Source organism: Nyctibius grandis, chromosome 2, assembly GCF_013368605.1.
Source record: "Nyctibius grandis isolate bNycGra1 chromosome 2, bNycGra1.pri, whole genome shotgun sequence".
Lineage (NCBI taxonomy): Eukaryota > Metazoa > Chordata > Aves > Nyctibiiformes > Nyctibiidae > Nyctibius > Nyctibius grandis.
Genome location: NC_090659.1, coordinates 25,295,212 through 25,318,566, shown reverse-complemented (window position 1 = coordinate 25,318,566; position 23,355 = coordinate 25,295,212). Strand labels below are relative to the sequence as shown.

The following is a 23,355-nucleotide window of genomic DNA, read 5'->3' as shown; positions in this document are numbered from 1 at the left end:
GCTACCGGGAGGGGCGGGGTCAGTGCCGCGGCGTGACGCCAGAGGCGCGCCCTTCCCGCCCTCCGTCCCTCACACGAGGCTGGCGGCAGCCGGTGGCACGATGCGACGCCGCGCCGGCCTCAATGGCGACGCGCAGGTAGCGCGGCCGGCCCGGGAGTGCGGGGCTGGGCCGGCCGCAGGAGAGCCCCCGCCCGCCGCCCTGCCCACTCCGGGGTCGGGGTGTGGGGGGACCCCACCGCGGGGGTCGGATCCACAGCGGAGGAGGCGGAGGGCGGCCCTGCGTGGCGGGCGGCGCTGCCCGCTGGGCCTCACGGGGCCCTGAGGCGGCGATGGCGGGGCCGGCGCAGCTGACGCCTGTGGGGGGATAGGGAGTTCGGGGCAGGGCTAGCGTGGGGAGCTGGCTGTGGGAGGCAGGTAGGAGCTCGGGCCCTGGGGTTTTCCGTCTGGGGCTGCGGTGGCAGCTTGGGTGGGCTGCTGCCCGCAGCCTTGGCTCGTGATACACCGGTGGGCGAGGGACCCTCCCCCTGAAAGGGGGGAGCGTGGTAGGGGCTGTGTAGGGGGGCGTCAGAGACACCCTGGGCTGCTGGGGAGGGGAGAAGGGGCTGGCTGTGATTCTCTGACGGGTGTTCGTCAACAGCTGGGATCTCTGCCTGCTCGTGCATGCATTTTGATTTTTCTACGAGCAGGATTTACCTTTAATGGCAAAATCCTGTGTGATGGTTCATCAGTGTCCGCAGGAACTAAACTTAAGCTAATCTTTAGGAGCTGTGGGTAGAACTCGCTTGGGTACTCTTCAGTGGTTTGTTTTTTTTTTAATCTTAAGCACAGGATAGTCTTTCCAGATGAGGAATCCTGTCACATGCTTTTGATAGTGTAAGATTGGTAAAACATAAAGCCTTTGGCTGATTCTTGGCAGAATTAAGTGCAATTAAGTGAGCTACTGGAACAGGCTCCCCAGGGAAGGGGTCATGGCACCAAGCCTGTCAGAGTTCAAGGAGCGCCTGGACAATGCTCTTAGTTATATGGTTTCAGTTTAGGTAGTCCTGCGAGGAGCAGGGAGTTGGACTCGATCATCCTTATGGGTCCCTTCCAACTTGAGATTGTGTAAGTATTTCAGCATTCTGAAGGGGAATTCAGATCGTGCAGGTGGTGAGCTGAGGTGCATACATAACTAAGTAACTTGACCATTGCACAAGAGGTCTGTGAGGACCAAAGTCAAATTTCCTACATCCAGTCACTTGCCATTAGTGTAAGGGGCCGGACAGAAAACTACTGTTCTCCATTGTCTATGTTTGCTTTTAACTTACTGTTGTAGTGGGGAGGGATGTTGAGTACCTGCTTAAGCAGAGAAAATAAACTTGTCTATTGGAACTGCAGTATTGCAAAGATCTGTGTTTACCGTCAGAACTATAAGTGAGAATTTTCTCCATATTGTATATTTCAAATCTCAATCCCAGTGCTTCAGTAGTGTATTTTATTTGAATTTAGCTTCTGCTAGTGAATAGAGCTATCTTTATGCCTGTACCAAATTGTGCTCCATAATTTTGAGCAATACTGAATTGTCTTTCTGTGCTTCCTGTTTGCTGACACACAGATGGTATTCTTCTGTAGAGTCCTGTTGCCACATGTTTATTCCATACTTTCTTGAGATCTAAATGAGTTGTGTTTTTCTTGTATCATGTAATGTGGGGGTACTTGGCTGTACTAGCTGCCATAAGCACTTCCTAAATGCAGCTTAGAGCATACAATTCAAGTTAAAAGTAAGATCTTTTTTCCATACCTTTATTGCGTCTCTGATGCCTCTAAACCAGGAAAGCTGGAACTGGCCTGTTCGGTCCCTACAGCCATCTGGATTTGAAAGAGAGCTGGGAAAGAAATAGAGCAGGAAGCAAAAATTAAAGGAATTGTTTAACCTGAGGAAGTAGGGAAGAAAAAAGAGAGAGTTGTAGGAAATGGTTGGAAAGGATAGCGATGCCAGGGTGGCATTGTCTGTACCAGTGATAATGACCTCCATTTGTCTTGTGCGGCTGGACTCAAGAAGACTGTGGGGATGGCATATTTTCTACCTTTAGGGGAGGTAGTTCCTTGTGTTGTTCTGTAGTACCCTCTTCTCTATGGAAGAAGATGTCATACACAAGGGTTATCATTTTTTCTGCACCATTCTTAATGCAGTACAGAACAGTACTAAGAGAAGTTGTAATTTTGCTTTGTGAAAGCAAATTAGATGATTAATGTTCTAGGCAAAGGAAGTTAAGCCTTCTTTATGTCTGTGTGTGTATGGTAGCCTTTTTAAGGTACAGCAGTGTGCACATGGACTTAGATCAGAAATAGGAGGAGTGTTTTGGTATAGAAATTTCTCTGTGATTTCAAAATTAATGCACATTCTCTTGGACTGTGGAATCAAAGTTATTTTATAGCAATAGCTTGGTACAAGAGGAAACTAATAAACATTTTTTGTCTTAACTTTGCATTGCTTTTATGGGGCATTGGGTTGAAAATAGCTTTTACTCATCCCAGAAGATTAATTCTTTTGAAAAAACACAGTCTCCTCTAGAAGAGCTGTTGTAATTCAGCAAGATGACTGAGAATCTTGCAGATATTTGGATTAATTTAAAAACTGAATTACATTATATGCTTTACAACAGTCTTGAAACAATAGCTAGGTATATGCATAGCTGTTCACATTTTAAAACATGATTTTTAATTTTTACAGCATTCTGAGGTTGCACACACTTTAGGTGGAGAAACAGATGCAGAGAAGTAATGTGATTTGCTTTAGGCCAGAATGGTAAAAATTATATTACAGTTAAAGAGTTTGTCTCAGAGACTTTTGGGTTTAGTTATTACTGGACAGTTCTCTTTTAAAAGGTTATGAATTTCTGAAATTATGTAATACTTTGTCCGAGAGAAGGGATTCGAGCAGAAAAGCTCTGCAAGGCTGTAACAGTGTCTTGGTCGGTTGTTGGTTTGTTTGTTTGTGTGTATTTTTTATTTCAGAAGGCTGAGACCAAAGAGGAATTTGTTAAAGTTAGAAGGAGGGATTTGGAAAGGCTGACAACTGAGGTTATGCAATTGCGGGATTTCTTACCCAAAATACTAAATGGGGATATCCTGGGGACATTCCAGAAACTGGATGCTATTGAATCAAGTGAGTAGTACCATGTTACCAGCTATTACAGTTTCTGCCCAAACTACTTAGACCAAACTGTCCTGCCTCTATGAATAGTTGCAGAGTTTGTGGAGGTATTCCAGATTAAACTATGATGTTCAATGACTGCTTCAGTAAATTAATGTGTTTGTAGTGAAGAAATTTACAAGCTGTATTAGAAACAATTAGACATGTCAAATTAATCTTTAAAAATATTTTACTGTGGATATAAGCATACTTAGTTCAGGCAGTAAGGGAAGCTGTATCAGGAAAAAAAGTGATTCCTCTTTGAGAAAAGGCAAAAGCATTCTGTTTTTCAAAATGTCACTTTAGATGCACAGCAAAAAAACATAGTAAACAGCTGTGGATAAAAAGTTGAAGAGATAATATTGTATTTAGCTTGTCTTGTTTTTAGCTTGTATGCTTTTATTGCCATAAATATTCATAATAAAAAAAAAAGTTGCAGCCTCTCTTTTTACTGCTGTCCCCAAAGTCCAGTTTTTCAGTGTTGTGATCCTCTGTGGGTTATTTTTTCAAAAAGTGCACCACTCCCAACACGCCACCAGGACCAAATCTGAGTTGGCTCCGTCCCCAGGGCCTGTAGCTTACATGCAACAGTACAATTCACCTGTTCTCCTAGGAACTGGTTTTGTCTGAAAAGACATGGGACAAGCGCTGAGGCAGATCATAGAGAGTGTATCTCTTCTAGAATTTCAAGTGATTAATTGAAAACTAATTAGCAACAGCTGGCTAAGAGAATAAGATAGAGCTTCAAGGCCTGTTCCTGATACCAAGTAATATATTGGGGCAGAGCTTCCAGCTGCCTCAGTGATCCACTTGTAGGATTTGATGGCATGGAAGAATCTTTCCGAACAGAGATGAGGAGACTGTACCACCTCTCCTGCTGCCAGTTGAGACATTGTCCATGTCACAAGAAGTGACGTAGGATCTGGAAATGTTCTCTTTATGCTATTGCAGGGCATCAAGGACTGTTTCCAGTTGCATTAAGTGTTCAAGATCCTCAACTAGTCAGATCCTTGTTTTACCTACTTTTATCAGTGCTCAGTCTCAAGATTTCTCTCACTGATCCTTCTTACGCTCCTTGTGCCAGGCATCAAGGAGACACTATCAGGGCCTTCCAGCAGCAGGTTTATGGCATCAACATGGGGATTTTAAGACTTTCCTTCAAATGTTCTGCTGGCTAGCCAGCACTCTAGGTTCTTTGGAGGAGTACCTGAAGCTGAGTCAGCCTTTGAACTCTCTTGAGTATATCCCTGCAGTGGAGGTTTCTCTTGCACTTAATGAGGTCACCTGAATATTTATTCAGCCTCTTACCATTGTTTGCTCCTACAGCTGGACAAGTCAAGTGGTGACTTTTGCTGCTCCAATCTGTTCCTACTTCTGCAGCATGCAATAAGGCAGACTGAAAGGAGGCTTTGGAGCATATTGTTCACAAAAGGTTGGACATTTCAGGGACACAAGCAGTCTTCAGTCCCAGAATGGTGAGCTCTCTGGTGCTGTTAACTAAATACAGCTTCATAAGCTGTATGAAGCTTACAGGAGTCCTGGCAGCTACTGGAGATGTTTTTTCATGTTGTTCTTACAGAAGCCCAATGGGTGATTTGTCCATCAGCTTTCACCAGCTATTGCAGTTTTCTAAGTATTGTAAACATGAAGTGGTTAGCAGGTTCTCATGCTCCCTAAGAAGTGCAGATTATAATCAGAGACTTTCAGCACCTCTGGCCCATTCAGTTGTGAGACTGATGGAGTCTTGAATAGCTTCAAGAAGCCTTGAGATCTTTGCATGTTTCACTTGTATAACTAGGTCGATAGGGATACCCATTTGCTGTGGGAGCATCCCATAGGTGGTATCTGAGCTGGCAATGGTAGATGCAATCAACACCTACTTTTCCGGCTGGTGTCAAGGTCTTCACTAAGGTTTTTGCCAGGGTAATTGTTCCTTTCAAAAAGAAATGTCCATTTGTTCTTACTGCCCTCTTCAGGAAGTGTTTGGCTCCAGGAATCTTAGAAAAATAGCTCCAAGAAATTTTTTGTATGATTATGTGTATGTTTAGTGGAACTTGGTCCACTGGGGAAATGTTAAAAATTGCATTTAACATTGATCTAGCATTTGGATCGGTAGAATTGGAATTCCATCACTTGTTCGCATTCATCATAATTGTACTCATTTCTCCACCTACCAGAGCTTGAGATTACATCTCCAGTCCAGAAAATCTCCTGGTATGACCTCCAGCATGGATGAGAATGAGCCCACCTGAAAAGGCCTGAAATGTGGGCCTCCTTTCGTTGCTGCCTGTTGCCATGTTCTGCTTTTGAGTCTGCTGTCTCTCTCAGGGGCAAATGCCACTTCTTCCCAGAGTCCAATTCACTGCTGCAGGGGTAAAGTCATATATTTCCCATTCGTATAAGGATGCCATTTCATATTTCTTACCCATCCCAAGTTGGTAACGAAAGCTGCTGCTTTGCTTGGTGGAGGCAGACAGTCTGAGCCTCAAGATTTTAGTGTCAAGAGGGAAGGAACTTTCTTACCCAGGGTTGGGACTTACAGCCAGTGGGAAGACCTGCTGGGCTTCCCTATGTTCTGCTCCGGACCACTGAGTGCAGAAGTCAGCAGCACAGCTGCAGTCTTTGGTGTCAGCAAAATGTCTGCTGCTGTGTGTCAAGGGGCTGTCAAATGTCAGGACTGGTGCATGCAGCCTTGAATTCTCTTCAGAGCAAAGGTGTGCACAGCTGGGAGAGCTGACTGGACGTAATAAGGGGAGTTTCCAGGAATGAGACACAGCTAGAAGTAGATCTCTCTTCATCAGCTTCCAATATTACCCATTTTTCCCCTCTAGAATGGACCTAGTTTCCCTTGACATAAAACATTGTGATACCTTAGAGGAGATTGACATGTCCATCATTTATCTGAGGGACTTCAAAAGATACAGGTAGCATTGTATTAAAACTCCGTAAATACTATTCCCCTTCTCCTGGCTCAGTTTTGGTTCCAGGACCTTTGAAGTCTGCCAGTGAGAGATGTGGCATCTTTGTGTATCTGCTGGCTGTGCTAATACTGGATGCAGGGTGGATACATCCTCTCGAAGACTGGAAGTGATTTTTCTCATTCAGGAGAGCTTGTTCCTTGCAGTGAGAGAGATTTTCACTGGGAGCTGGGCTCCACTGGATGTACTTACCTGGCAAGGATAAACAAGTTCTTGGTCTGCCATTGATAGGCAGAGCATGCCCTACTCTGGCTTAAGGCATCTTTCTGTCAAGTACTTAAGACTAACACCCAAATAGTAATAGGTCCATGGGACTGAATTTTCTTTACATGATGGAAGGAAAGTAAGTTTCCTACCACTGACCAGCATTATTCCTCAAAAACTCAATTAATCCATTCCCCCGTTTATTCTTTTCTTTGGATTGCAGGTTGAGAAGAACTGAACGCTCAGAGAGCGTGCCCTGGCACACACATATTTCCTAGGAGTGGACCCTTGCCTTGCCTCTTCGGTTTCTGTTAAAAAGTCTTAGTGTTGGTGGCTTAGAATCACAGAAGGGCTGAGTGGAAATATGTTCCACCTCTTTAGAAAAGCTGTTTGTGGCTAGATTATCTTCTTTTATCCCTGCTGCTCAAAGCAATGTGTTTGTATTTGAGACGATAACATTTTGTCAATTAGGACCAAAACAGAAAGGAATTTATTTCCAAACAATGTAGAATTACTAAATAAAGTGCCAGAATCCAAGCTCTTTGGATAATAAGGACTGTTTTTTTTAATGATGTTATCTTTTTATGATTGAATTTGATATGCTTTTTGGTAAATATATTAAAAAATATTGACCACGTGTAAGGGGAGGTGTTTGAAGTATGTTAAGCCATAGACCATATTCTCATGATCAAGGGTATGGTGCTCGAAGTGGGGTGTGACTTGGCTTTTAAGCTAATGGAAATCACAGTAGATGCTGTTTGGACATTACTTTTTGGAATTACTGAAATGTGTTTCCTTTTTTTGGTATAAATACTTAGCATCCAGAACTGTGTTTTTTAAAGTAAAATACAATACGCAACAGTTGTTAAAAATAGCCTTCAAAGTGAATTTTTTAAAACAGACATCATGATCGTGAAATATAATACTTTTAACTTGATTTCCATTCACTAAAATAAGGTGTCTGAGTTGGAATGTGTTTCTGATAACATCAGAGATAATTTTTTAAGGAAATCATAAAATTTGCTTGTCACTGACTTAATGTTTAAATAGTTTATAGTGTCATAATATTTTATAAACATTAATATGAAATGTTTGGAGTAGTTGCATTTCATTCTTATTATTCATATAATTTGTACCTTGTGTATTGAAACACTCACTTTTGACCTTGGTATTCTTTTTTCTTAGATTTTCACGCTACTCACTGAATTTCAAAGATACTAGACATGAAAACCATCATGAAAACAAAGAAAAAAAAGTAGAAAACTGAGTAGATTTTTTAAATCCCCGAGGAGCTGGAGCTCAGTTCCAGAATGGTATCTTATCAGCACACTATATTTAACAGCTAGATGCGACTCTTTCATCCTTTCCCTGTTTTAAATCAGAAACATCATGTTTGTTTAGTTTCTTACAAGAACTGTTGCAATGTGGCAAATTGCAATATAGCAGTTTAGCCACCAGGAGGTGGTCTAACACAAGCGAAATACTTGAAGAACCTCATTAATGTTGCACTTCGTGGATTCCTTTTTCTTTAGTGCAAATCTGTTGGTCATAACTTATTACTTTGTTTATCTGATTTATCCTATCACAGACATGGAGAAGAAGGAGGAGGAAATAGAGCAGCTGAAAATGGATTGTGAACACTTCAGAGCCCGTCTGGAAACAGCCCAGGCAGATTGCATGAGAGAGAAGAAGGTATATTTGCTGTCGGAATGTTGGTTATCTATATGCTTGAGTTTTAATAACAAAAGCAGTAATGATCAGTTTTTCATATTCATGTCACAAAATACATCCTCAGCCTGAAAAACAATCTGGGATTTCTATTCGTATAGTCAGGTAATGCGTAAATTACTTACCTATAAGTTCAGAACTGATGTTTTTTTTCCCCTTTATATTTCTAGAGCAAAAGGGTCGATATTATAACTACGCAAAGTATAATACTATACAGTATCAAAAAGTATTCAAAGTGTACAAATAGAGGTACAACTGACAGTCAGTCTCCCGCTTACATACATAACTCTTGCATAATGGCATAGATCTCTCATAACTTCCATACTGTGTGAGGTGCCGTTGTATGGGGCTGCGTTACAGGCTGCTTGGCAGGGTTCGTTTTGGTCTCTCTAAAGTTAAAAATCAACTATTAGCATTTTGTTTATATTAGCACGTTGAAGTAAAACATTGGGTATTTGGGAAGATTGTGAGGTGACTGGCATCAAAAGGTCCTTCGTGGAATCAGTTCTTTTGAATTTAATGCAACTATTACATATTTTCAAAGAGGACGGTAGAAGATAATGTAAGCAACACAATGTGCAAACTGAAACCAGCTTCTCTCTTGGCTTGCTGTGAGCTGTGTACCTTTGTTTAGTTTTAATGGTCTTTCTCAATGCACCTATTGATCCAATTGCGATGTACAGCTGTGAGTCAAAGAACAATTACAGGGCTCCTTTTGCTCTGTCAATATCGTATTTAGTGATTATGAGAGGGGAGATTCTTGACAATGAAGGAATAGCAAAGACTGGAACTTCTCAGACTGTGGGTCTTCTGTGAAGCCCTTGGGGTTCAAATAGGATCACACAGGCTAGCAGCTTGATTTTTGAGAGCGGTGTGAGAATTGGTTGTGATTATTTGCTGCAAAAGTTTATTTCCTTGGAGCTGATAGCTATTTTTGGTAGCCAGCAGCAACTCACTTTGTTGAGGTTCTAGAATTAGCATCTGCCAGCCTTGGGATTGCACAAAGATAGATGAATCTATAGAAATTATTTCATTTTTGAAAAGGAATAAATGAAGAGTTCAATCAGGCAGTTTTAGGGCACATCTGCATGGTCAAGTCATTCTGGAATGAAGTTTGGTATGAATGTAAAGTATGATAGAATAGTTGTCTATCTGGATATTCCTTACTTCAAAATAAGTATCTTCTGGGATAGCTATTCCAGCAACAGGTACTCATTTAGTTTTGCTGTGCACTGGGGTCTTTAGTTGTATAAGCATCCAGGATGAAACCTCTGTAAGATTTAATGTTGCTGCTTTAGATATTAATGAAGTGGGTCCCATGCTTTATTCATGTTAATATTACAAAATACATGGCAGGTGGTTTAGGTTTGTGATTTCTTTTGGATTAAAGTTTTACTTAAAGCATAGATAGTTTACTAAGAACAGTTGTTGTCTTGGTGTTCCTGATGAAAGCTCTTCTCTTCATATCTTTACTGTTGTACTGTGTACGCTGGTTGTCTAAATGGCTTCTGTTATATGCCACAAAGGTGTATTTGTCCGAGTGGATTGTGCTTATGTGCATTGTGAAATCCTTTAGCTCTTTGGGATAAAGGAAGATGGTGTATGTGTATGTGTGATTTTTTGTTCATGTTAATCACTTTGCATGGTGTTTTTGATTTGGTTGTTGTTCTGCTATAGGCATCCTCGCATATAGTTTCTGAATTATTTTCTACATATTTATCTTCTGAAGGAAAAGGAAATGATTCACTGAAAGAAACATAAAATAAATGCATTTTCTAGTTGAGCAGTGCCCTTTTCTTAGGGGACCATGAATCAACATTTTTGCATTCCAAAATTTCTGGGCAGTGCTGTATCACTGACTAGGTAATTGCCGTGCTTTCTGAACCAGAGCAAAACTTGAAGTGCACATGTTATTCTTGGCTAATGTCTTCTTTATCTGTCTGTTCATAGTTACATACTTAAGCACTGCTGTGTTCTTGTGCCTTGACCCTTTCCTGAAGATGGTGGTGTTGCATAGCACAGTGATTGCTTCGTAATGTGAACTCTCAGGAGTGTTGCTTCCAGCTAGGTTATTTGCTTTTGCAGGGTCTGTTTATTTTCCTGGCTCGTGAATGTACTATTTTGTTTTTCCTTGCTTCGTACCTTTGTTCTGATGTTGCTTTTGATTTATTAAAAATTCTGGCATTTCTTGTGCTGGCTTGCATCCTTGTTGGGGGATCTAGCTTTGATATTAGAGTTTTATGTCTTACTATTCAATATTAGCATCCAAAAGCAAAATGCAAATAAAATGTATTGAAAAATACATTTTCCTAAGATAAGGAGAGTGCAGAAAAGAAAGACAGGGACAATACAGGGATTAGACAGGAAGATGCCTGTGGACGTCTTGTTGATGCACATGGTGGCAGAAAACCTGATAGGTCTGGCAGTGAGTTATGTAAAAGAAAATGATCAAATGCTTAAAAATGCTTAAAAATGATCGAAGTATTAATAAATAAGAGACTTTTCCTGGGACTTCTATGCCTAGGGAATCAGCAGTGTCAGTCTTTTGCATATATTAAACTATAAGGTGAAAGAGACTCAAGAGAGTAAATATGCACAGAAATCTGCTTGATAAATTTAATTTGAACTTTACAAATCCTGGCCTGTGTGTGCCATTAGCAGCATGATAAAGCAATGCAAATCAGGCTGTCAGGTGTGATACAGGAGGCTAGGTAGGTAATTAATGACAGAATACAAGCAGCTTTGTACTGGTTGATATCATGTTATGTAAATTTTCTGATGAGTTTACGTTTCTATTCTTTCCAAACCCTCAGCATAAAACATTGAGGTGAAACCCTAAAATGACAAGATACTTTAGAGTATTGATGGGAATACATGGTTGGAAGTTTTGTTCTGTTTACTTGCTTTCAAAATTGACACAGAAAAGATTCTTTCTCATTTCCCCAGACTTCATCCTGATAGCTGAACACACAGGGGAGGCTGGACTGAGGAGGGTGCTTTCTGCAGTGAAATCTGAAAATCCTGTGCCCACAACATGGGCAGAGCAAGATCCTTCTGTTCTTTTGACATCATGTGATCTGTGATTCTTTCTCTCTCTCTCTTTTTAATACTTGAGCTAGCATCACTTTTCTTGACTCGCCTTTTTTGCTTGCAGCACTGTCTAATACCACCACACTCAGAGTCAGCAGGGAGCCCTGACCCACCCTGAGAGACTGCAGGCTGTGGTATCCCTGCCTTATCTCACTGTCCATACTCTAGCTGCGCTTCAAGCTCTAAGCTGAGAAGTGCAGCAGCTTCACTATCCTGTGGCAGCTGGTAGAAAGCCAGTGAGACCTAGAATCATACCTAATCTCATGGTACTCTTTTGGCCAGTTTCCCATGTGATTGGGAAGAAGTACTGCCAAATTGAAATTGTGTCCTGGTGGTGTTGGATTGTTCTGTTCTCCCTTTATGCTTTGTGGCAAGGACCACTGAGCAGCTCACTTCGGTGATGGATGCATGATGGTGCCTGGGCTTTCTTGGTATGAAAAGCCCTCCAAACTTCAAACCTTAGGTGTGTTTTTCCAGGGACTCTGTATTACTTTGCCACTGCTGACCAGGAATATGCCAATAGAAAAAGTTGGAAGAGACAACAGTATTTATCCTAGATATCCAGCAACTCTACCACGTTAGCTAAGGCAGAAGTCTGTTTTGAAAAACAAAACTACCCTCCCTTCTTATAAGATGTATCCAGTATCTTTTGTAAGATATCTGGAAAGGCTGACCTGTGATGCTGAAATCCCTACTCTCTCGAAAAGACATGTAGCTATTTGCTTAGGAGGAGTAGACTGTCCTATCAGCCTTCTCTAGGTGCCACTCGGTCTCGGTGCGTCACTTGGTCTGACCTTGTGGACAGGCTTCTGGTTACTGTCAGCCTCCACAATGTACTTATTGCTTAGATAGCTCATGAGAGAAGGTATGTATCTGCAACTGCTGTGAGTTTGCCGCCCCCCTCCTCTCCCTCCCCCCATTTCATATATGGGCATGATGTTGTTTCTTTTTCTGTCCCTTAGCCTAGAAACTTGTTGTGGCTGATATGAAGTGCAACCAAAATTTCCTTATGCTATTTCAGGACAAACTAGACCTCCGCCAGCAGCTGAATGAGGCCAAGCAGCAGCTCCTGCAGCAAGCAGAGTATTGCACAGAAATGGGTGCAGCAGTGTGTACATTGTTGTGGGGTGTATCTAGCAATGAGGAAGCTGTTAAAACCATTCTAGGAGGAGTAAGTATGGCAGGTGAATACTTACCGGTGGTAATGCTGTTAGGTCTTTAAAATAAGGACCTTGCTCTGTAACACAATTTAGTATAAGGATATATTTCAGAAACAAAAATGTTTTCTGACTTGTATATTCTTTGGGAACCATCCATTCTCATTTAAGAAGTGTTGGAACTGTAAAGTGTTACGGAGCAGGCTGGGAATAAATGCAGTAATTAATTATCTGTTTTCCACCACACACAGTTAAACTGGAAGCAAGGCTACAGCTAGCACCATGTAAATATCTTCGCAAGCTAACAGACGAAGAAAATAATTCTTGGGTACCTGCAGCAGTTCCTATGCCTGTAGAGAGCTTGGAGGAGCTATTTCTGTGGAAGGAAGACAGATCCATTGGTTCCTTTAAATCTTTTTACTGCCTTAATACGCGCATGAGTCTTGGAAATTTAGAGAGCTTAGCTGCTTTGAGACTAGTGAATCTTATTAAGTCTTCAGTGTTAAACGTGGGCAGGTAGCTTACTTGAAAAAAACCAAAACAACAACACTTAAAGACAGTAGTCATACTACAACTAACACAGTTTCACTGCAAGTGCAGCTGGTGGAATTAGGAAGGATCAGAAGAACAGACCTGATAAAAATACAGTTTTCAGTCTTGTCACAGCCAACATGAGAAGGAATTGTATTTAATCTGAGTGAACTGATGCCACAGTTTGTTCTGGCTTGATTTTTTTTCAGCAGTGTGATGAACAGCTGAGTGAATAGGATTAGTTCATAATAGTAAGTGGTAAACTAGTGTGTTTGTAAGAGGTTTTCCAGTTTGGGTGCACCAAAATACAACTATAACTTTATACTGGATATTAGAAAGCTGTACAGTGATACTTTCAGTGATAACTTCTGATGATACAAGATCCAAGCAGCGGCAGTTAGTAAGGGAAAAAAGTCGGTAAAAACACTGTATAAAGCAATTTAAAAAAAAAAAAAAAGACAGGCAAGCGGGTTCTACAGAGCCTCCAAATAGCAACAAAAACAGTATAAAACTACATGCTGTATTTTCAGAACTCTTCGTTTATAACTAAGAGTCAACAATATTTAGTGACTGGCTGTTGTTATTTGACTTGCGAAACAATATTGAAATGGTATGTTTCCCACAAACAAAACGTTAGCAATGATTAAAATGACCGTATTTCTACAAGATGAGAGTAGAATTAGTAGAAACCTTGTCGAAAACAGTTTTAGTATAAAAATTAAGTAGAATTAAGTAAAAATAAAACCGTTACCTGATGATTTGTATAAGGGTAAAAAGCGCAACTATGAATCAGAATCACAGAATCAATCAGGTTGGAAGAGACCTCTGGGATCATCGATTCCAACCATTGCCCTGACACCACCCTGTCAACTAGACCATGGCACTAAGTGCCATGTCCACTCTTTTCTTAAACACATCCAGAGATGGTGACTGCAATACTTTTGTTTCTAAGTTTGTTTGAAATGCAAAATACTTCTACTATAGTCATTCCCAGCAATCATTAGAGCCCATTGAACTGCTATACTTTTAGTGAAGGTCGTAGCAACGTTTTTGGGCGTCATTTTCTTGTGATGATGCGCATAACACAAGAAACGTGCCTGGGTTTGCAACAAGACTGCTAGGAAAAACATAAATGGATTGTATGGCATTGCATCAACCACAGATTACAACTGGCAATGAGTCAGGTTATTAAAACATGATGGAGATTTGTCATACAAAGTTTTTGGTTTGGGTTTTTTTTGGACAAGTTGTACAGCTTGTAGCATCTTCCCCCCTCCCCTGAGAAGGTGCTGAGAACTACAGAAATGTATAAGAACATCAAGAGTTCTTCAAAACTGTTGCTCATATTTAAGCCTATGAGGAGGGTAGCATCAATTAAAAATAACTTCATGCCTTAGGGAACAATGCTCAAGCTTTTTTTTTATCTTTGCACAGATACAGAAGTAGGTCTTTCATACAGTTTTATAATGCAGATTGACTGAAATGATGTTTGAGACCAATATACCATTTGTGTCCATACGGGTTGGGAAAGTCAAAACTCAAGCAGCAAATTTGAACTGTGACACAAGCAGTTTTCAAGGCAGTAGGGGAGAGATGCCTACTGTTTCTGCCCACGCTTAATGTTTCTAGAGAGACATTCAGAGAAGCAGTATAAGAGTTTTCAAGGATGCCTATCTGCATATGTCAAAAAAGAAGTAAATTAATTCCCATGAGATTGTTTTAGATGTCTTTCAAACAACTTCAGCCACATATGCACATGACAGGGCACTCGTGGAAATGCAGACTGAAGGTTTGATTTCAGAAAAACATCAAGACTTGCTTCAACATGAGAAATTTTGGATCCTACAAGGTGGTCTGCTACTTCAGTTATCTGCTGTGGTGACAAACGGCTTTATATTTTATGGCAGCAGTTTTGCACGTTAACTGATGTTTTCACACAGGAGTTACTTGTACAGCAAAGGGTTCATTGCACCATCTGAGCTCAAGGACCTTAATGGCTGCTCTCAGAACTGTCCTTATCTCGATGTCTGTGGGTGAGACATTCTTAAGTCCCATGAAAATACTGTCAAGCTAATAAGAAACTGTGCAGACTACGTAATGTTTGCTATTTATAAACCTGATTGGTCTCTGCTCCAGCTCCTCAGACCTCATCACTAGTTAATTAATGGCTATTTGGAAAGAAGGTTCAGCAGAGGGGACACCAGCGGCACCTCAAGAGACCAGCAAATAGAAGATTTTGCTTGTTTTCTGTGCAACGTACCAACTACTGGGTTTGCTTAGTAGTCTATTATTTCCCATGTGAATACATATTTTCATAATAGCTTATACTAGTCTGCTACAGTAAGCTCTCTTCATTTTCTCTCATGCTCTCTTCTTCTTGAACTATAGTCACTGCTTATGTTAAAATTGCCGTCTTTGAGGTGTGGTGTCCATAGAAGTATATAAAGTATATCCAGCACATGCCAAAGTGCACTTTTTTCCTCTCTTTCCCCACGTTCCCTTCATTCCTGTTATTCTGGGACCACAGTATCATTTGTGAAGATTCTGAGTATTGGCCGACCCTGCTTTTTACATCCCGTTGCTGGAGTTACCCTACAGGAACTGTACAACTTTGATGCAGTGAATGTGCAGCAGTGGAGGAATAAATAAATGTTACCAGTAGCTTTACACATATTGTGAAAGCAGTAGTTTTGACAAAATATTAAAATTTTCAGTTGCTTTGCAAAATGAATAAAAGTTCAGGTATTTCTTGGGCTGTCCCATTGGGTCGCTGCCAGGAATGACTAAAAGTTTCAGCTGTTTCATGAAACAATTGGCAAAATTATTAAGGACACCAGGAAACCTGGCTTTATGGGCTCTTTGCTATGCTATGCTATTTTTGTTATGAAAACCAGCATTCATCAATGTTTTACAGGTCAGAATTGTTAATAAATTGAAACGGTTCTCTGTCCTTTGTGGGCTCTGTCTGCATCTCTGACCAGGCTCTTTGACCTGCCCTGAGCTTTGTACCAGGTGGCTGGTTCTTCAATTGAGGTACCCCAAATGGAGCAGCATTCCACCTGAGGGGAGAGGACTGTGTAACATAATTCGTCTTTCTCAAGTGACATTGTTGACTTAAATTCAACCTGTGACCCGGCAAGAGACCTCTCTTTCCTTTTCTGAAGAGCTTCTACCTAGCCAGTTGTTCTCCATCCTGTATTTTCCAGTTGTTTTCCAGTTCTGCCATTTTTTCTCCATCCTGTATTGAGGAGCAATTCCTGAATCCTTTTAGGATCCAATCGAGTTCTGCTTTTTTTCTGGCTATTTCATTCGTTTTCTTAGGAAATTCATGTCAAGCCACTACATCAGGCTGCTCTCTGGTCTTCAGCTGGACAGGGTTTTGACAAAAGCAGCTGTAGTAGCCCAGGTCAACGTGAAACACCTGATGCAACTATTGCAAAGCAAAGAGATAATATCCTCAGTTTTGAAAATAAGCATTAATTCTGCTGTTTGATATGTATTATTGTGGGTTTAGGAGGTAAATGCGCAATGGTATAGCTTTACAAATAAATGTAGCGTTGAGTAGTTTCCCATGTTATTCTGAGGTAATGGTTTCAAATAATAAGGGATCAAACATGTCACTTAGTGCATACCTGCTATTTTCTGTTGTTTTTTTGAAGTGCCTGGATGTTTTAATAATTTTACAAATAATTGTAGTTGGTGCAGTGTGTATAATCTTTTTTTCTCCTCTGCACTCGCAGAGTAAAGCAGTAAAGTTTTTCACAATCACTGCACAGACCATGGAGAGCTTTGTGAAGTCTTTAAGTGAAGACATGAAGCAGCAGGATTTGGATTCTGATGAAAATCAGTTTGTGTTAGCTTTGGCAGGGATTGTAACAAGTAAGTTAATGTTATCTCTTGGAATAGCATTCCACGGGTACTGGGAATTTCTGTATTGCCTTATATGTGCTGCCATAAATACAGCTTTTCAAAGTCAGGTATTTAGTCAATGTTAATATCATAGGTGGCTTTCTAGTCTTAAAGTTCTAGCAGATTTTGTCATTGACACTTCTGTGAGGGATTGAACTGCCTGTGATGCAGTTAAGGATTAGATGGGTAGGAGCCATTCAGTTCTGAAATTCCCTAATGCTTCCCCTCAATCTGGTGTAAAACAAGGGCCATTTTACTAGTCATGTATGCTCACCTTAGTTGGTAAATGCCCAGCGATTTACTTTCTGAATCACCAATAATGCTAACATCTTCAAGATGTATGAATTGCAGATGATGTGAATAGATCAGCCCCATCTTAAAGGTATGTGCTCAGCGTTTTGAAACTGCTTAAGAATTTTGTTGCTGCCAGATGGACCCCACCTTCACTGTCCTGAGTCCATAGTGCTAAGTGAAGTAAAAGATAATAAACCTGACTTCCATACTGAACGTTTGTTTTTAGGGTCAGAAAATAAGTAGGAAGCCACAGATCTATCTTAGTATTGCTGCCTTTGGCTTGGAAGGCTGTGAGAAATGGAATTGATGTCATCTGCATTTTTGTGAAACCGTGGAACTGTCAGAATGACACTAGTTAATGACATGATGCAAGATAGATGAAATAGTGGGTATTTGTACAAATAAGTGAATCTTGGATTAACAGCTTTTTTGAATGTGTGATTTTGGATGTTGTGATGCCATTAAAGGTTCTGTCATAAAAAACAGTATGTGATGCATTATGCCGCTGTACCAAAGCGGGATTCTTGTTTCTTTAAAGTGGGACCTATAATGGTCAGCTTTGCTTCAGTCCCACAGTATTTGCAGATGAATCCAACCTTTTGTTTCATAATTCGCTGTTACTATCAGGATACTGGCCACCCTGAATAAATATTTTAATTACTGAAGTGGAATTATGAAGGAGTTTGACCAGTATCATTTGCTGCTTCAGTATTTGCTATGTAGATGAATATAGTTTGAAATTTATATAGATGCCATAGTTCATTCTTCACGGCTGATATATCTTTTTAGTGGTCCTGATAATTAGCATAAACTTTTATTTGAAACATGATTTTTATGGTGATGTTTTGTGTTCTCTCACAGATGTGGCTGCGCTGGCATGTGGCCGTGAGTTCTTGGTTAGTTCAAGTCGTGAATTACTGGACACAATGATGCACCTCCTGGGAGACATGAAGCCGGGACTCTGTACCAAATTTAAAGTGTATGATGACTTTTATTTTCCTTTCAAATGAAATGCATTGTCTTGCAGTGTAGGTCACAGTGATGACAGCAGTTTTTCCACTCTCCCATTATTTCTTTTCCTGGAGGGGAAACAGTTTTTTGGAAACTTTTCATAGTAGCATTCCTTGCAGATATATCAAGCTTGGCTACAAGGTTAACTTCATCCAGGTTTTGTGTCTCTTCAAAAGTCTCTTAAGCACCATAATGTTGTAGAGATGAGGATGGATGCACTCTACCTTAGGGAGGGGCTCATGAGTTGAGGGTCAGATGAGGAAGGTGTGAGGTCAGGTGTTAAAACTGAGAGAACATGGGAAATGTGGACTTATTATCCCCTTGCAATATGAAGACTGACTGTAAAATACATCATCTGCTTAGTGTAAAAAGTGAGTTACATATCTGCTAAGAGCAAAAATTAAATTAGTTTATGCTATTTAGTAGCCAGAAGCACCATGGACTTATGTTTGTAAAGGGACCTTATGATACAGCATTGTAAAGAAAAGGCTGTGTTACACAGTTTGGACGCTGGAAAAGTTGTACTTTCCAGCTGATGGAGAGACAAAATAAACTATCATCTTTGCCTTTTTCTCAGAACTGTTATAAGCTGAGGATATATGGCCTTGAGTGAGCAAATTACCACGGTTTAACAAGTACTTGCTCATCCGCTAAGCTGTGGGCACTTGCCCCATACACCTGGTTAATTTGTTCGTGAACATGGCTTAAGCCAATGTGACTTTATTTCATGAACTGGGGGGAGCACACACTGAGAATTCATACCCAAGGCAGCTGTCACAGCTCAGCTGACAAACAGCAGCCCTGTCAGCCACAGTAACATGACTGAGCCTATGCACGTATTTAGGCAGGTTGTACGTGATAGGCATGAAATCAGGCTCGGTCTTAACTTTAGATAGGTTTTATCTTGCCTAACCTCAGCTATCAGAAAGCTGGATGTCAAGTATCTGCTCTCTGGGCTTCTTCCCACAGTCAGTGGAAGGAGATGGTGCTGTCAGATGATCACTCGCTCAGCCTGTCTTAGGGGGAACTAGTTGCCCTCTCAAGGTGCTTGCCTTTCCCCACTGGGTAGCGAGGGGGAAGCTGAATAGCCTGTGCTGTAGGTAGTGGTTAGAGACTTTGATATGTCATTGACTGTGTTTCCCAAGTGTTGGGTTTGAAGGTCAGCACTCAAAATGGGGTAGTTAACTCTTGCAACAGTGGGATTTTTTTGTAAAGCCCCAATTAAAAGATTTGTATGAGAATCTCAGCTTAAGAAGGAAAAGGTAATTTGTGCCTTCATGTACATAACAAAAAAAAACCATGAAAAGAGGACCTATCCTGTTTCAAAATCTGTACAGAAAAAAAATAACAAGAGGACTTTATTTTGAGAGGAGGAGGGAGAGTAAAGTGTTCCTAAACACACACACACAAACACACACTCTGAATTTTAAGCGAATGTGTGTCTATGGGTCCAGATAAATTATTTTTTATCATTTCAGATTGTATTAATGTAATTGCACAATGTAATTGGATTTGAGGGCCTGCCTTTTGAATTGATGTTTTGAGTGTTTTTTAAATTATGTTTCAAAATCTGCCTGCTTTGCAAAAGAATTACACATGGTGATATTAACTTGGCTGCCATACTGCAATACTGATAAAATATACATAAAACAATCCCATGAAGTTGCTAGGGATTCAACAGGGGTCAGCCTCTTAGGCTAACAAATTAAGTGAAGCTTAAAGAAGAGGCTGCACAAGGTATTTGATAAATGAGAAATGTTAAGCATATGTTACAATAGCTTGAATTCAGTGCAATGATGTTCCATAAAACTAACATTTTCTTTTTCCTACTTTGAACTTGCCATTTGTTAAAAAAATGGCTGTATTATAACATTAGAGCAAATGCCAGAAAGGAGATTTCTTCATGGCCTTGTCGTGGAATGAGGGATCCTAATTTGCTCAGATGTTTTAGTGCAAAATGTTTCCCTTGTGTTTGTCTTTCATGTCTGTGGTCAGGTTTCCTTTCTGTCTACGAGCTCCCTATGTGTCTTGTCGCTGTTCAGTTCTTAAAACCCATTACTGACACTAGATCTCTTTCCTGCCCTGTTTGGGGATTTTCCACTCTCCCAGCCCAGCAAAGAAGGGTTTTGGGGGTTGGTTGGTTGGTTGGTTTGTTTTTAAACTGTTCTCTGCATGTAAGGTTTTTTAGCTGCTTGTTGATCTTAAATAATCAACATTTTCATAAGCAGATGTGTTAGAAGAGCTCGCTTTTCTCCCTACCATAAGGAACATAAGGCAGTACAAAATGAAAGACAATTGGATATGATAACAGAAATTGTAGTGAAATTTCAAGGCTTTAAACTAGGTTTGCTGGGGAAGGAGAACCTCAGTCCATCCCAATTCAGCCAGTCTGATGCCAGGGCCAGTAATAGGTGCCCAGAGACTGGAGAAGGATGGCAGGTCAGCAGGAGAGCGCCAGAAGAGCCACGGATAGGAATTTCAGGCAGCAAGGCAGCTTCGTTGGGGGCCCAGCTGAAATGCCTCTATACAAACGCATGGAGCATGGGGAACAAACAAGAGGAGCTAGAGATGCGCGCATACCTTCAAGGCTACGACCTTATTGGCATCACAGAGACATGGTGGGATGGCTCTGATGACTGGAGCGTTGGAATGGAGGGATGCAGGCTTTTTAGGAAGGACAGGCGGGGGAGGCGTGGAGGGGGTGTTGCGCTCTATGTCAGTGATCAGTTTGAGTGCTGTGAAGGTGCACAAGTCCATGGGACCTGATGAGGTACATCCGCGAGTCCTGAGGGAACTGGCAGATGAAGTTGCTAAGCCGCTATCCATCATTTTTGAGAAGTCGTGGCAGTCTGGGGAAGTTCCTGCTGACTGGAAAAGGGGAAACAGAACCCCCATCTTCAAGAAGGGGAAAAAGGAAGACCCAGGGAACTACAGGCCAATCAGTTTCACCTCTGTGCCTGGCAAGATCATGGAGCAGATCCTCTTGGAAACTATACTGAGGCACATGGAAATCAAGGAGGTGATTGGTGACAGCCAACATGGCTTCACCAAGGGCAAATTGTGTCTGACAAATTTGGTGGCCTTCTACAACGGGGTTACAGCACTGGTGGATAGGGGAAGAGCAACTGATGTCATCTACCTGGACTTGTGCAAAGCATTTGACGCTGTCCTGCACGACATCCTTGTCTCTAAATTGGAGAGACATGGACTTGACAGATGGACCACTCGGTAAAGAATTGGCTGGATGGTCGCTTTCAAAGAGTTACGGTCAACGGCTCAATGTCCAAGTGGACACCAGTGACGAGTGGCGTTCCTCAGGGGTTGGTATTGGGACCAGTCCTGTTTAACATCTTTGTTGACGACATGGACAGTGGGATTGAGTGTGCCCTCAGCAAGTTTGCTGATGACACCAAGCTGTGTGGTGTGATCGACATGCTGGAGGGAAGGGATGCTATCCAGAGGGACCTTTGACAGGCTTGAAAGCTGGGCCTGTGCAAACCGCATGAAGTTCAACAAGGCCACGTGCAAGGTCCTGCACGTGGGTCGGGGCAATCCCAAGCACAAATACAGGCTGGGCGGAGAATGGATTGAGAGCAGCCCTGAGGAGAAGGACTTGGGGGTGATGGTTGACGAGAAGCTCAACATGAGCCGGCAGTGCGTGCTTGCAGCCCAGAAGGCCAACTGCATCCTGGGCTGCATCAAAAGAAGCATGGCCAGCAGGTCGAGGGTGGTGATTCTGCCCTTTTACTCCGCTCTCGTGAGACCCCACCTGGAGTACTGCATCCAGCTCTGGGACCCCCAACATAAGAAGGACATGGAACTGTTGGGGCGAGTCCAGAGGAGGGCCACGAAGATGATCAGAGTGCTGGTGCACCTCTCCTATGAAGAAAGGCTGAGAGAGTTGGGGCTGTTCAGCCCGGAGAGGAGAAGGCTCTGGGGAGACCTCATAGCAGCCTTCCAGTACCTGAAGGGGGCCTACAGGAAAGCTGGAGAGGGACTTTTGACAAGGACAAGTAGTGACAGGACGAGGGGTAATGGTTTTAAACTGAAAGAGGATAGATTTAGATTAGATATTAGGAAGAAATTCTTTACTGTGAGGGTGGTGAGACACTGGCACAGGTTGCCCAAAGAGCTTGTGGCTGCCCCCTCCCTGGCAGTGTTTAAGGCCAGGTTGGATGGGGCTTTGAGCAACCTGGTCTAGAGGAAGGTGTCCCTGCCCATGGCAGGGGGGTTGGAACTAGATGATGTTTAAGGTCCCTTACAACCCAAACCATTCTATGATTCTATGTTCAAAGTTATGTATAGCAGACACTGGAGTCATCATAAATAACATTTACACACATGCACTTACATACACATATACAGACAGACACATTTTTAAAACTATACCTCATGAATGAAAATTTTGGAAATGCAATGTTTTTTTCTCAAAACGTCACCATGGTATTACATGGAAGGACATCATCAACTTAAAATATAATCAGTTAAAGAAAAAATTTGGCTTATTGTTTTCAAGGATATGTTTGTCCTTTTCTCAGTTTTGAGGTTTTACAATTCTTTTCTAGCTTTTATTTTCTTTACTTGGTGACAAATTAGGGGAAACTGAGAGTCTAATTCTACACACAGCAGTATCAAATACGCTGATAGAGAGAGTTCTCTTTCCTCTTCTAGTTCTAGCAATCCTGTGTTTTACTTCTACTGCCATATAAACATACAGGGAAAAGCTGTCATTTATTCCAGCACTGCTACATTGTAGTCCATGGGTATGTAATAAATATATCCAAGGCCAATTTTCCTTTCAGGATTTTTTACTTTCAGCTAAGTCTCCTCTAAGTAACTGCACTTTCTGAAACTAACTGCATCTATGTGAGTGCTGGGACTGAAATCTCACGGGTGTCTTTGCCTTTCTGAAATAGCAGTGGAGTGAAAGACTTCAGGCTTTCCTCTCACTGGTGTAGGGTTTGTTCAACATTTGTAACTGTTGGTAAGTCAATAAGCATTTACACAAGTGTTCGTAGCTATAATTAAATTGTTAGGAATATTCAACTTTGCTTATGTAGCAGTTGAAAGTAGCCAGTAAAATTACTTTAGTACATATTAGTACATTTTATGTCCTAAGCCCATTTATTAAGCAGACGAGGAAGGGCTTTAGCTCTAGATTTTAAAGAAAGCATTGACAGATGTAGTAGTACAAGATGTTAATTAAATTTGGCTTGCCTAAATAGGAAGACTATGAAGCGCATAATTAAAAAGCCCTCCACATGAGAAAAAACACAGG

General features: G+C 41.3%; 1 protein-coding gene across 1 annotated transcript in view; it reads left to right on the top strand.

Moving 5' to 3' along the window:
- Positions 1 to 89: 89 nt before the first annotated feature.
- The window catches only part of HSF2BP (heat shock transcription factor 2 binding protein), a 35,567-nt gene continuing 12,301 nt past the window's right edge, over positions 90 to 23,355 (top strand). The window contains exons 1-6 of the mRNA XM_068395391.1: positions 90 to 136; positions 2,998 to 3,148; positions 7,946 to 8,049; positions 12,197 to 12,346; positions 16,604 to 16,742; positions 17,928 to 18,045. Of these exons, the coding sequence (XP_068251492.1) occupies positions 101 to 136; positions 2,998 to 3,148; positions 7,946 to 8,049; positions 12,197 to 12,346; positions 16,604 to 16,742; positions 17,928 to 18,045 (698 nt within the window). The 5' untranslated portion in view covers positions 90 to 100. The remainder of the gene's footprint in view (positions 137 to 2,997; positions 3,149 to 7,945; positions 8,050 to 12,196; positions 12,347 to 16,603; positions 16,743 to 17,927; positions 18,046 to 23,355) is intronic.